This window comes from Pocillopora damicornis, chromosome 2 (genome assembly GCF_964200805.1).
Source record: "Pocillopora damicornis chromosome 2, jaPocDami1.2, whole genome shotgun sequence".
NCBI lineage: Eukaryota > Metazoa > Cnidaria > Anthozoa > Scleractinia > Pocilloporidae > Pocillopora > Pocillopora damicornis.
Window position 1 is genome coordinate 7,026,293 of NC_142671.1, and position 15,220 is coordinate 7,041,512.

Sequence of the window (15,220 nt, forward strand, 5' to 3'; positions counted from 1 at the left end):
CCTGCCCTTAGGGTGGCTTCTTGTCAGCACAAGTAGAGTTTAAATTTTAAAGCTGACTATAACAACGAACCAGATGATGAACTTAATGTCATGTACAGACCTTAATTTGCAAGATAAGAAATACAGTCCTTGGTAGTCAATTAAGATAGATTTTCACGAGCGTCAATGGTGCAGAATCGTAACTTGATGGAGCCAACAGTGGACAACATCCCAGAATTCAAACTTTGTGATTTTTTTTCTCGGCTTAAACGCTAAGTCAGTTGTTCAATTGAATAGGAAGAAAAACATTTCGAACGGAAAACAGCATTATTTGCACGTGTGGATCTTTTGAGAAAAGGTCTCCCGAACGAGTGGTCTTGATTGTAAATATTTAAGGAATGGTAAATACATTAGCCTTAACATGGCTGTTTCTCGAAGCTCAGTGTTTTCCTACTTGCCTTTTTTCCACGTGAATTGGGGGTGATTGAATAGATATAATAAGCAGTAAAAGAACTTCAGCTGATAGAAATTTTGAATTTCTCATCTTAGGCTGTGGATACAAAATTCAAGTGAAAAGGAAGCCAACTGTGATTAATGCTTTGAACAAGTCAAGATACTTTTTTTTCGTCACACAACAAGTTACATAACGTGAATATCATTCTTCTTGATGCCTTTCCCGGTGTCACCAATGCCTTTCCCGATGCCTCCGTTGGTTAATAGAGCATTAAAAGTATTGTTCCAGTTAAAGCTTGAGGAAAATTGCTTAACTTTTTAAGTAGCGAAGTGTAACTTGGTAACATTTCGGCTTTACAACACGATTGTTTTCTGCAACTACAAAACGTACATTTAATTCTTCTTGGTACCTTTCGGATGCCACCGATGCCTTCATTGTTTACTAAAGCAGTAAAAGATATATGTACAATCAACACTTTTGAATTGCTTAACATTTTATTTAGCGAAGTAAACTGTTTACACTTCGGCTTTACAACACGATTGTTTCCTGATACTACAAATGATCTGTCTATATATGAAGCATGAAAGTTGTTTCACCGCTGACCACTCGTATTTGGGTCGTTTTTTCTATCCCCGCTCGTCGCCCGTGATGTAGTAACTCCCGCCATAAACGCTTTGATTTTGATCATGTGACCTGATACGTCGCGCGTGTGTACACTAAGCAAAGTAAATGTGGCGGATAGTAGCTCAACTGAAAGCAGTTCTTCTTCTGGGTCCGATTATTCCGATTTTGAGGCCTTTATAGAGGTTAAAGATAATGAGAGAATTTATGAACCTATTGGTGAAATAAGGCCCTGGCGATTTGAACCGCCAGGACGAACCGAGAATAAAGGGCGAAAGTTGGAAGAGAATCAAGAGCCTGTGCGCCGCGGCCGCCTCAATCAGGAAAGCGACGAATGGTGAGTACAATACGTTTTTAAATCTAGTGTCTGAAAATCAGTCGCTTATTAAATATAGAAGCGATCAGGTAAATAAAAACCAAATGTGCAGACTCTTGAATAGCTTGGAAGCGAAGTGATTTATGCTACACGCCAGCACCTTCCGAAGCTTAGGTTTCACAGACTGAAAGTAACACGCTTGTGAAGGTGAATTGGGTGGATTATACACGTTTCCACGCGATTGAATCGGTTTTAAGTTTTCCTGTGTTGAATTTGGCGAACGATTATAGATTTCTAGGCTTTTACTTTAAAACACGAAGCAGCGAAAAATAGCATTGGACATGTAGAATTGAATTACGGCCAACTCGCCGACGTATAAAATCGAGTAAAGACGTCGGCGAGTTGGTTGTCAATCCAATACAACTTATTAGAAGTTAAACATACAGAAAATTAAACGATATTTAGTAAAAAAAACACTGGTGAACATTGGTGAACATCTAACAGAAGCTTAAACATTAGTGAACATTGGTGAACATCACCAATGACTATAACAGCTTAAGACGCGAATGAGATATTATTGTGCGACAACAACACCGTAAAGACTCATCATGTCAGTCGCTCAGATTTTTTAACGAAAACTTGGCTTTCTAGACGAGATCTTTAGTAAAAAGCATTTCTTTTTATTTGCAACAAAGTTTATAAGGATCTCAAGGCGAATAAAGCGAAGTAAACATCACCAATGACTCAAACAGCTTCAAACGCGAACGAGTTATTGTGTGACAACAACACTGTAAAGACTCATCATGACAATCGGTCAGATTTTTTGAGAAACCTTGGTATAATAAGTTGTATTGATAAGTTGTATTGGATTGACGACCAACTCGCCGACGTCTCTACTCGATTTTATACGTCGGCGAGTTGGTTCGTCGGCGAGTTGACCCGTCGGCGAGTTGACTGGTTACCGTAGAGAATTGAACAAAGTCTTCATAATGACTTATTATTGACTTGTGGTCTTTGCACCTTGTTTATATCCTAAAGTTTGAGTTGTCTTTCACGTTTGTGATAGTAACAGGGCTTACAACTGTCCCCTTTGGTGAAAACAATCAAACAAGTTGTGCTCTCTATTTCTCCAATTCAACATTGTGAAAAAATTCGTTACTTTACTGATTATTTATTACAAGGTGTCAGTGTGGAAACTGCCAAGTGATGGAAAGGGAGGAAGAGAGCATCTGTTGCCAAGAAGTAGATGCAGTTAGGAATAAAATTTTGGCAGATGTCATGGAGGAACGGTTGCAGGCAGAACCCAGATGTATTGTGCAGCATCCAGGGCTTATGGCAGTGTGCCTCAATATCTGGGTTCTGCAGGCAGCTTGGCTACAATACAAGCAGCAGTATGGCTCTTCTGCTTATGAGGGGCCTGAACATAAGAGAAACTGCCACATTGCTTACAGGCAACTGGTCAGTTGGTGTTAGGGTACTCAGGGCAAAAATATCCGCATCCCTTTGCCTTCTTGTGCTGTGAACTGCATACGTGCCTACCTCCCAGAGCCCAACCAGCTGGAGGAGGACATGGTTTTTACTGGTTTTACTTATGCAGATGAGTAAACTTTAGTGCAAGGGTTAAATTTATCTTTTCTTTCCTTTTGTTATTCCATTAACATTTTTCTCCAAAAAATAAGTTTTTATCATACATCTTCTTGTATTCTTGTGGTTGAATCCTCTTCTTGAAGAAACCTTTACTTATGTCACTAGGAGATAACTTTTGTTTTCAAAGTCTCCCTTAGGAGCTCAAATTAGCTGAAACTGGCACATGCAAGTTACAATTTTTTTCTGATACATGCTTTTACTTCACACAAAATAACCCTTATCCAATTTACAATGATATTTTAGGTTTTAAAATCACAAGAATTTAAGTATTGGTTTTTATATACTTAGGTCAACTAGTTCACCAGAATAGTGCGGTTGTATCGGCTGACATAATTCTGAACAGCCTCTCCTTTTCAAGTCTCTGTGCATTTGCAGTAAGGGGTGGTGGGGTGTTGATGGCCAAGTTTGTCACATACTCCTTGAGATTCATTGGATTTGCCTCATATTTTGCAAATAAGTCCTTTATAATGCTGTAGCAGTAATCCGTAAATTGAAATGCATTATTAATTTCCTTCTTTGTTCTTTATGAGGTGGAGCTTGGATTTGTTATTTTTCATGGCTCCCAAATTGAGGTAATTTTCAAAGGCTAATTCTTTGCTTGTGTTAATCCATAAGCTAAAAAGTGCAATATCTAACTTCCTGTGCCCCATCTTCATCATACCCACCATGAGAAGCTTGTGTTTTGATTTTTTTGATAGCATGATCTCCTTTTTTAGCTTTTGGAAATACAACTGAGTAGCGTAGCCTGCCTTCATCTGTCACTGCCTGCATCCTGTTTGCATTGGTGTTGTAATGCAGGGAAGAAAGGCACAATCTGTTAAATGATATAAATATAAGTGAAGATCTCAGGGCAATGTTTGCAACTTTGTGATCTGCAAAACTTGTAAAGAACCAAACAGAGTGAGAATAGCAAAGGGAAATAGTCAAACCTAGTATAAATCCCCCAGTAAGAGAAGGCAGTATGCTTTGGCACAAAGTGGATGTCCAGGCTGTGCTTAGCTTCCAGATTAGATGTCTGGTATTTTGGGGATATTTGTGCTACATCCTTCAGCGGTTGAGGCTTCAGTAACAACTCCTCCAGTTTAACAGCTGGGCATAAGCCTATGAGTTATGAAATCATATTATTGCAAACCTAGTGCTTCAAATTACAATGTATTACATAGACTTATGAACAGCATATAAGTACCCTCAGGCCTTCGAAAAATCTTTACATTGTTGAAAGTTTCTGTTGTACGCAATTTTAATTTCTGTCCTTACACAAGAAATTATGAAAATAAAAATTGTTTTATTTTTCTGTCAGGTGTAATATATAGCCATTACTATACCTGGTTGCAGCCAAAGCCGATCAGCTGCTTCTCCTTGCAGGTTGCCATGCCCACATTCAGGATATAGGTCACTCTCCGCATTGACATGAATGTTTTGAATGTGTAATGGTAGTATTTTCCATTTTTCTTGTAAATACTCGACCACCAACTGTTTTTTTTTTTTAAATACATTACTACTTTAGTGACGAAAGCAACTAATTTACATACATAAACTGACACCAGGTCTACAAAAGCTATGAGAAGCAAAAGCGAGAAATATCTTTCTCATACCCTGTTTGCCGTTAGTTTTGATAAGGCCCGGCTTTGTCGTTTTGGTGTAGTGTAAGTCTCCTGTGTGACCACGGAGCTCGAGTCTTCTACCCTCAATTTTTCGTTAGACAGTGAGAGTTTTCTTTTTATTCTTCGAGCTTCGTTTATTTGCTCAGGAATAGGAGAAGCTTGAATAGAAGGAACTGCGGACTTCTTTAATACTAGCTTAGAGCTTAATCCAGCTACTTTTGCACCGAATCCTTCGTAGTCATCAGCTGAGAAATGGTCGCTACAAATGTGACCCGAACCTGGTGTCCAACTATTAGGTTCTCTTTTTCGCACAAATGCAATCCATTGTCGCCGCACACTTTCATCAGCTGGAAACTGGTGAAGGCTGACTCCGTCTGCATTTGTTTTGTTACAAAACATCACGACACAGCGCTTCCCTGGTTTCCGTTTTTTTCGTTTTACATCCTGTTGGTTTCCGTCCATATTGTAAAAGTCAACGCGGCTTGTTTTATTTACGATAAACGAGCGAAAGTAACTTACTGTTCACACAGCTGACAGTAACAGACTTTTGAAAGGAGTATCCTTTCGGTCGCAAATGAGAAACAACACTTGAGTGTGTCGCTCATAACAAGGCGTTTCTTGTAGCACGTTTCTGTTATTATTCACTTCCACTGGAAGTTAATTTAACTTAGGCACACAAATGTGCTATATATGAGCTCAACTTAGCTTAGGCACATAAATGTGCTATATATGCTGCCCAATTTAACTTAAGCACACAAATGTGCTATATATGCTGCTGAATGTTAGTTGTCATCATCCCTGGAGAGCTCTCAGCTAGCGTCGAAAGAAATAAACGAAAAGTTACAACAGCAAGGAGTCTTCCTTTGTGCTGCTCACTAGTCTCCGTTAAAAAGAAAATTTAAAAAAGGATAAATTTGTACATTTACGGAACGTGGAAGAAGAGTTTCGTTCACGAGACCAGTTGACGACTTCCCATAATACGCGACAACACTTTGCGCCTAGTCGCGCTCACTCCAGAACCGATGGGCCTGAGGTCACAGTGATATACACTGGACGAAATCTAAAGCCAAATACTTTTCGGCTTGTACTAAAAGATAATTCTGAGTATAGGACTCGATAATGGTTCAGAGGAAAAAATTATAGGATTATATATTTTTTTACAGCTATTTGGAAAGGCGTGCAATTTATCTGTGGCTCTGACTACAGACATGCCATCCCTCGCGATTCGATTATTCAGCCTTCATTATTTTATTTCTCACTTCGTATTTCATAGTCTCTAAATGGTGACCTATAACAAAATAGCACAAATCTCTTTATTTTTTCCAATCGTAAATTTCGGCAGCGGTCGGACAGCGAGGGCGAAGTTGTTACTTTCAGGTCTTACATGACTCTTTTCACTGCCTTACACACGTGTGACGTATCACATCATGTGACCTAAAATCGGAACGTTTTCAAAATTGCTGTCGATTGAGCGTCAAAAAAAATTGTAGACAATTTGGTTTTGCGCAATATTTCGTTAAATTGCTTATTTAGGATTCTTTAACATAAGAGGAATGTATTGGGACAAAAAAAAAGAAAAATTTTGGCGTCAGTTGCCCTTTAACGTTCTAGTAAAAATGGATGATACTTCACGTTCCAGTGCGTACTAAAGTATGTTTTAAATTCAAAACATGCGTATCCATGTAAAAAGGCCCTAAGATTGAGGAGATGTTGTGTTTTGATTGAAAAGAACATCGACAAAAAGCTTACGAATCCAAAAAGGGTCCATATCCGCTAGCGGATTTTGACCGGAGGGGGTCCAAATCCGCTGGGCAGGTGTGACACATGCCATCTCACCGATTTCTTTCAAACTTTCACAGTTTATGAAGGTCACTAAGTTATTCGAGAATCCAAAGTAGTTTGGGCTCCTGGCTAATCCCTGGGGTATCAGAGCCCCCTCATCAAATCCCTGGGGTAAAAGGCTAAAATTAGCTCGAAAAATGCACTTTAACGAATCTCTCTCACACTAACAGAATGCGATGGATTTTAACCTTATTATGTCCAATGGTTGTTTGAACCTTCAGGAAAACATTCCGTAAAGTTGGGGTAACTTGATATAACTTCTGTCAATTAAAAGCAGTTAATCATTAACTGTGTCACGCAACTATTCAAAAAACGAAAAAAATTAGGGTTTCTTAATTGCAAATATCTCCAATGGGCAAAACTGTTTGCCGACAAACATACCATCACAGGAAAGACCTATCTTTATACTACGTTTGTGGTGAAAAAATTTTTGGCCCCTGCATAAGATTCGTGATCACGTTACTCTGAAATACGTGACCTCTGACGTTAATTTATGCAATTTTTGGTCACAACCTCATGTTTATTCACTCAATTTCAACTTGAGAATGGGATCGCCGACGCTAGTTTTCGTGGTACCAATGTCTAAAAACAACAGATGTATAGCTGCCGAGTCTAGGAGTCACTTATCATAGAAATTCGGTGACTCTGACACAATCTATTGGAAAAAATTATTCATAAATGTATGTATATATCATACATTAAACATTGCCAAATGGAGTAATGGCAGTCGGCAGTTAACAGCAACGTTTGCCAAATGTAATTTACATAAATGTAACACTTCATATACCTATTATGTATCATTTTACTCAATGCGCCATAATTTTTTTCTGTGGAAAACTCTGGAGAAGACTCCATCCAATTTTAAGTACACATTACAGGACAGTTGTTCCTGTTACACTTAATCATTACAGAATGTGGAAGTGAAATGTTCAGTGAAATCCGGCCGAATTGTGGCTCACAAAAACACGCAAGTTTTTTCACATGACAAATAATAAACAAATTGCTCAAGGCGAGTTTTACGAAAGAACGACAGCCATAGAGCATGCTCACCGGAACATGAAGATTGTTCGGGGTGACAGAGCCGTAAAACTCGGTTGCAGTGACTGATGTGGCCTTCACCACTCAACGCATCGGAAAGGACATCAGAGCAAGCTCTTAGTTGTTCACTCGAAGGGTGGTCGATCTAATTTCTGAGGCTTGTTTCACTGGCGATCTCCGAGCTTGCCACGTTGGACCTCAGCATGATCGCAGTCGCTCTGACACCGTCATGATTAGTATGAATTATAGCAGTTATGCCACTTTGGCTATATTTTTTATCATTCCTGTTTTGTTCTGTTTTGTTTTTGAACTCAAACTTTATATACTATACGAGTGTTAGCTGTGTTTGATTTTTATTACCATTCGTAAGCTTGCAATCTAACTGAGCGTGAAAACCTTCAAAACTCGGACTGTCCATTTCGTTTTCTCTTTGAGGATTTTCGTCTCTGCTCACGTTATAATAACGTCAATTTCGGCGCTTGGCATGTTTATAAACCTTTGTTTGGTTGTTCTGTTGCTACTTGCCGGCTTGCTTTTTTCGAAATTTCACTTTCAATTAACGAAAAAAAGCTAGAGAGAAGTCCCGGAAAAGGTCGGACATAGTCCAATTTGGCAGATGGCGCGACAGCTTTAGCTCAGCTCTATGCTCTATATTCTCACAGAGGACGCTCTTTCAACCAATGACAGCGCGCGTTATATACGAACTTTATTATAAAATGATATAAGTGATGACATAAACCTTCTCTCTCTCAAACGTTTTAAGAAAAAATTTAAGTCCATTTTATTTTGTATCATGTAAATTAATGTAGGTTACAATTAAAGTTGTTGTTGTTGATGTTGTTGCATCTCGGAGCGCCATTTTAAAGTGTGGATCTGAATGTGAGCCCTTCATCATATTCCAAGTAATCATTGCACAGCCTAAGTAACACATACAGAGAAAACTCTATGGTACAATCACTCGAAACCTAATGTTAATGACGATGAAGTCAACTTCTGATCAACCTCTGAGTTGGAAGTTGCAGACTGGATGGAAAATATTTCATTTCAAATACAAACCAAAAAGTGTACTATATTAAAAGGTATTTTATTTGCAGTGACTGAATTTACGATATTTTTTTACATTTTCTTGCTTTTAGACGTTCGTCGCAGGCTTTATGAAGCAGATATGGGGCGATGTGTAGAAACTTGCAACGCCATTGACTCAGACACCATCAAAGCTACTCCCGAGGTGAGAATGGATCCTACGAGCATGCACCTATTACATTAGCGTTGCGACAAGAGCGGCGAAGAGCCCGCGAGACTCGAGCCAGCGAACTAAGCACGCGCCCAGAAACCTCGAGGAACCCTCGCATACCTCTCTCATGCTCGCATCGCACTTGTCTCTTTCTAAATAGTACTTGTCATGAATTTCAAAGGGTTTTTAGACACGAGAGGTATCCGAGCTCTTACAGCGTATCTTTACACGCTTTAGGAAAGAATTCAGCACAGTTCCCAAGTTACAGAGCGGCGCAAAAGGCCTTCCTCTTTCTAAAAGTGAAGTTAAACTGATCCAATAAACCTTTCGAAAAATCTGATTTGATCATAGAAGATGTCCAGTGGGTCCTCTTCATGCAACCCGACTGAGGTGACCAGCAGAAGTTATCCCCTCATTGGTGGCTCAAAGTACAAGACCGCTATTGCTAAGTGTGGCTATCAAAATACCTCTAGCGGCTGCAGTCGCCAAGCTTTGTTCAAAACCTTCTTTGACGGAACATCGTACAGCATTCGTCATGACATAGGTGTCTGCCATGGTTCTTGTGGAAGCAGTGGACATGCGTGCAAGGCCATTGACAGCCTAATGATGGCCATAAAAGGGCCAAATGGTAGGATATTGATCTAGATGTAAATGTTGAATATTCTTAAGAGGTGTTGTTGCGAGGGTGCAGCAGGTGATGCCTTCCCTTTGTTAGAAACAAGTGATGGTTAACTAAGTGGGTGGGCTAGACTGGAAAATATATAGCTCTAGGTCATCCAGATATACTTAAATTGACCACTCGTTTCTAAATAGGAAAAGGTGAGCTAACTCATCGCGTTATTAAGAAGTGTGGTTGCGTGAACCCAATTTGCCACCGCGTTGCTTTTCGTGAAGTTTTCAAGAGGAAGTCGGGCAACACGTGGATCCAAGAGGTGTGTAATGGAGACTGTAACAAGAAAGTGATCGGTAAAAGAAATCATAATTTAAAGATCGCTGATGACAATCAAAATCATCGTGAGAGAAACATATTTCGTTGCTTGTGCGACGTTGAACTTACATTATGTTTGGTACCGTGTCAAATATACTTTTAAAACGATGGTCGTGTCTAAGAGTACACACGAGTGACCACGAGTGACTATAAGAGTCTACAATTAAAAAGTAATTAAAATATTTGTCTGGTATCAAAATCACGTGGTCATTCGTGGTCACTCGTGGCCATTTGTGGTCACTCGTGGCCATTCGTGGTCACTCGTGGTCACTGGTGGTCACCGGTGGTCACTGGTGGCCATTCGTGGTCACTCGTGGTCACTCGTGGCCATTTGTGGTCACCCGTGGTCACTCGTAGTCACTGGTGTGCACTTAGAGAAACGATTGCTGAAACAAAGTTTAAGACCGTAAGTTAGTTCACTTACCTAATTATTTAAATAGGTTCCCGGAAATATTTTTGTTTTCATTACATCCATTTTGAAATCACTGGTAATCCTTGCAATCTGATTGGCTCTTATTGGTGCCATTTATTCACGAGTCGCACCATCTTATGCTCTAAATCGCCTCTTTTTCCTAGCCAATGAGAGAGCTTTACTAAGACAATCAGTAAGATTTAAAGGCTTGCTCGAAGAAACCAATCAAATTGCAGGAAAATGAAAGACAACTTTTGCAACTTTTTACAAACCAGCTCAATACTGGATTAATAAAACATTTGTACATATCAATAATAAAAAACCTGTATTCGAGCGAATGAATGTTGCGATTTCGAAATAGATGTGAAAAAGTGGTAATTGAACTTCATGTTGTGCAATTTTGGTCTGAAATCATACTTGTGATTTCAAATCAAACATGAGCTAAGCCCTCGTTGGATTTTGAAATCAGGCGTATGATTTCAGAACAAATTTCACTCCATTGACTCAGTAAACCAGTGCCTTAAAAGGTTGAAAAATTTCACTCCGGCAAGAGTCAAGGTCTTCCAAAGTCTTTCATGCGACGAGAAGGTGATAAACCAAGCAGTGACGACAATTAAGAAGTACACTGAGCTAAAAAAAAGTGAAATAATTAATGAATAAGACGAAATAAAGACAAGGTGGAACGAACACGTAACTTTCTATAACGTACTGATATATCTTAAAGAAAAAAAATGATGACAATAGGCATCTCTTTCTTAAGAGCTTAATGGTTAAGAAGTTGTTCCAAAAAAGTGCATCCTTCTTAAATGAAAAACCAGTAGTAAACGAAAAGTAAAAAAAAAAATACTGAAGGACAGAAAAAAGAACGAAAGACGATTAGAGAATTTAAAGCATACTTGTAAATACATTGGCATGTAAAGATCGACAAGTTTGTTCCTTCATTCAATGTTGAGATTATTTTCAGGAAAAAGATGTTGGAACGTGTGTCGGTACTGGTTGCCCCAGGAGTTGTGTTCGCTGTTTCTTTGGGTGAGTCGCTCCATTCCATACAATTTATCTTTTGAGGCAATTTTATGCATTTCGTTGACAGAGTCTGTGGCAGCGGTTGTAAACCATTTGAAAGCAGAATCAGCAATTATTATGATAAGCTGAGTGATACAGGCATTTTGGTTGGTTCCTAATTATGATCTATTATAGGACAAGCTCGTGGATGACGTCACCAATAACGTTTCAACTTATATATTTATTTATCTGTTCCAATACAGGAACAAGTATTGTAGCCAGCACTGCTTGGTTTTTCGCGAGAGGGCTTGTATCGCCACCAACTACACCACAGAACATGTTCACACGGGTGATCACAAAGAGAAGGAGATGCACATCATCACTGAATGTGGATGCAAGTAGAAAGGGAGTGGGGAGAGTCATTATGTCATGATTTCCCTCAGACTAAAATGTTGACGACCATTTCCTACAAATAGTTTGAGTAGATTTAAGGTGGTGAGATGCAAATAACTTAGTTTTCTTGTGTTTGTTTTGTTTTCTCCCCTTTTTTGGTTCTTTTTGTACCTGTTTATATCAAAATAGTTGCGCCAATAATGCAAAAGAGACGGAATTTTTTTTCTTGCTGGAAGTGGTGCATAAAAGGTTTCATTGGAGTAAACTGTACTACTCCTAACCAAAAAAAAATTGCGTCTCCCCTACATTCTCGGCGCGACTATCAACTTATACACAAATGCAAAAAGAGCAAAATAGGTGAGAAACAAAACAAAAACAATCAAACAAGGAGAAGGAACGAATTATTTGCATCCATTACTTTAGTGAAAGTCTTGCTTAGAGTACAGATTGAAATCAAATTAGTTTTGAATTATATCACCTTTAACAGGAGAGTGGTTTTAAGCGAAGCAACAACGTGTTTTTCTTGTTTAGAATTATTTCAAGTCAACTTTTCGAAGTTAAGGCTTCGATTTTTGTTTATGTTGGTTTATTTCTTTGTCATCGTTTGTTTTCTTTCACACCGGAACATTCCAGTGCAAATAAAAGTAATAAATTAACAAATGGATTTTTTTTCCCTTAAAGAGGAGCGCAAAAAAGTAATTTTTTCCAAAGTATGTTTAAATCAATTTTTTTGTTTCTTCCCTCTGCTCTTAAGATTCGTGCTCATTCGTTTTTTGTATTTGCTTCTTTTTTGTTTACCTTTTTTTCTTGTGACGAACGTCTCTACGGACTGAATTTGTACTAGTTGTTGCTATGCCAGTATGTTTAATCTAAAATAACTTTTGACTAGTCTCGGTTCTTACTTAGATACATTTAAACTCTTTATGAGATTTATAACTTTTTCCAAAGCATTTCAAGATCTCAAGCTAATGAATGTTTTTGGAGTGTGTTAATGTTTTTTATAGGCAGCTTTATTGTAAGGAACATTTTACTAAACTTGGTTTGTAGGTTTAAGTAACTAGTGTCGAAACTATGTTAACTGATTATACTGCAGTTTAAATAAAGCAAGACAAGGAGCATTCAAAAGATGTAATGCGTCAATGATACCCATCTACAAGCATTTATTTGGTGAGCTGGATCCCACACGCATATTTACCTGTTGTTACTTATGATCTATTGGAGTATGCCTAGATAGTATCTCAAAATATCTGCTTCTTTTTCACATAAAACAAGTACGTTCAACGTTCAGTGCTAGATCACAGAAAACGTCAATTGCAGTAACCAGCGTAATAAGTTTCTTCCTTTTGCTTGCTCTAGCTTCAACCATCTCGAGTTGGGTATCCCTTGTTAAACAGTTTAAATTTAGCGCTTCAGACAAGAACTCTGACAAGGCGCCAGCTCGGGTACGAACTTTATTCAATAAACAGGTGATGTCATTGAAAAAACCTATTAACAAGGTTTTACCTTGTCATAAATCGCAAGGAATGGAATTATAGGATGAGAAAATTAAGACTTCGATCTGGCGAGTTTTAACACTTATCGTCCGAAAGGTGACAACGGAACTCCTGACGCGTACCAGAATCCCTCGCTGCATATGCGTTCTGGTTTGTTCCCTACGGAAACAGTTAGCATAACACTGCGAATGGAATGTTTAATAAGTCCAGAATGTTACATCATTCTAGTCACTCTCAATAACATCTGAGTTCTCGTTGGTTCCTGGTGATAATCGCATTTGTTCTGATCGGTCAATTGTGATTATTTTGAATAGCGGCATTCAGTTGAAATGCGTTCTTTCGTCATGAAGTGCAGATTGTCAGGGACTGATTTTTTTAACTAATAACATTCGAGGCATATTAAACTTATCCCATAGAAAGCTGAACACATTACTCACCTGACATGTGCAGTGTTATTGGATATGCAAAGAGCGCCAATGTTTAAAAGACGGACAACAGAGCGAAGCGGGAGCGTAAGATTCCGAATAATTTTATTGACGAACTCGCCGAAGCTAAGCCTAAGAATTACAAAAAAAAATAAACTACGGATAGAAACATTTATCCAGTAGAGACAACACAGGATGAAAAAGTGAGGAACATGGTTAAAATTCATTTCAATGTGTACAGTAAGAAATTTTACGAATGGAGGCCATGCGTTGAAAAGAACTCGCCTTACATTTGTCCGTGGAGATAGCAACATATGTGGATACAAATATGTGTTCCGTCATTAATACATTTGATTTAACACATGTACGTTGATTTTTCTGTATCCATGAATAGTTGATGAAGAATTATTGTACTTGCATTATTTACATACAATGTAAACATATGGGTATAAACTACCCACGTATTTCAGTCTGTGATTCTGTTGTAACTGATGCGGTCGTCATTGTGAAAAAGACTACTCGAATACTGTATACAAGAAACATATTTCACAGGTATCGCGAAATTATTCTACACAACTTCTACAGTTAGAGATGGCATAATCTGAATAGGGAAGCGATCTTCGCAGTAATGAACACTACTTAAGTGGTAGTTAAAATAAGGCCTAATAAATTTTTTGCTACTGCTCAAATAGTGTTCATTAATGCAGAGGTCCCTTCCATATTCATTTCTTTATCCGCAGTTCACATATATGATTTTCGTATATTTACAGTCATTTATAGCGTAATATGTTGTGTAATCTAATTTAAGATCACCTATAATATTCGTGAAACTACTCCAAAGGGCTTGCAGCTTATTCGCGTCATGGCATTCTGATAATAGTGAATAGAAATTTATGTGTTGGAAAGGCAAGAGTTTTTCAGACCCTGTAAGATCTCTGTACTCCAACTTCTTGGTGTCCTTATTGATTTTCCATTCAGTACTAATCCCAAGGTCTTTTACAAATTCCTTATACCCAGCCATGTGTCTATACCTGTTTCGACAAAACCCATTTCAAAAAGCAAATACCTCGTAAATGGCATCTTTTCTGCGAAGTTCCTTATAAGAATTTCAATTAAATGTACGAGAGGGACTGAACGGTTTTTTTCTTGAGATGTGCCAAGTGTGAGGCAAGCAAAACCCAGAGTACCACTGCAGTCATTTCCCTCTGGCAACCCCATGCGTTGCATTCATATTGGTCCTTGCCACGGTCTCGGAGAGGAGACTGCTACATCTTAACAGTTCAGTGCAGTTTAACCAAATGGGCGGAGGCGTTTGCAATCTTCAACCAGCGTGCCATAACCTGCTCAAAAGTGCCTGACAGCATTCATGGCGATCATGACCGAAATTTCGAGTCTAAGATATTCTTGGAGATTTGCCAGCAGTTAAGTGTTAACAAAACGCGCACGAGCACTTATCAGCCCGAGTGCGACTGCCAAGTCGAGAATCTGCACTATGACAAGACTTTAAAGGGCATGTTGAAAGCTAAAGTTTCAGGTAGTCCAGTTACATGGGATGAACACCTTAATGTCTGTATGATGGCCTATCACAGTAGTGATAATTCCTACACGGAGCACACCCCGTTTGTGCTCGTGCTTGGAAAAGAGATGAGGATACCTTTGGATGTGATGGTGGGTAAAGACAAAGACAATACAATTAACGTTCCTACACTGACTTCGTTGCTGATGTTCAAGAGGATCTTCAAGAAGAATATCGAGATGTTAGGCAGAACCTT

General features: G+C 38.7%; 1 protein-coding gene and 2 pseudogenes across 48 annotated transcripts in view; 2 read left to right on the top strand and 1 right to left on the bottom strand.

The window, feature by feature from the left end:
• LOC113666280 (uncharacterized) overlaps nt 1-12,655 on the top strand; it is a 46,955-nt gene extending 34,300 nt beyond the window's left edge. For 27 of the 47 annotated variants that reach the window (XM_089198596.1, XM_089198569.1, XM_089198578.1 and 24 more), the window contains 5 exons: nt 8,638-8,729; nt 9,087-9,363; nt 9,549-9,667; nt 11,100-11,164; nt 11,401-12,655. In XM_089198596.1, the coding sequence (XP_089054722.1) occupies nt 8,667-8,729; nt 9,087-9,363; nt 9,549-9,667; nt 11,100-11,164; nt 11,401-11,539 (663 nt within the window). In that variant the 5' untranslated portion in view covers nt 8,638-8,666 and the 3' untranslated portion in view covers nt 11,540-12,655. Of the gene's footprint in view, nt 1-1,136; nt 1,392-2,551; nt 3,590-4,315; nt 4,451-8,637; nt 8,730-9,086; nt 9,364-9,548; nt 9,668-11,099; nt 11,165-11,400 lie in introns of those variants that run through there. The other 20 variants (XM_089198574.1, XM_089198581.1, XM_089198607.1 and 17 more) reach the window with 5 other exon arrangements.
• On the top strand, nt 1,126-5,469 carry LOC149049705 (uncharacterized; annotated as a pseudogene). Its single transcript, XR_016183948.1, has 3 exons — nt 1,126-1,391; nt 2,552-3,589; nt 4,318-5,469. The product of XR_016183948.1 is annotated as an uncharacterized LOC149049705 (transcript).
• Nucleotides 3,311-4,390, bottom strand: LOC149049706 (uncharacterized; annotated as a pseudogene).
• Nucleotides 12,656-15,220: the final 2,565 nt, after the last annotated feature.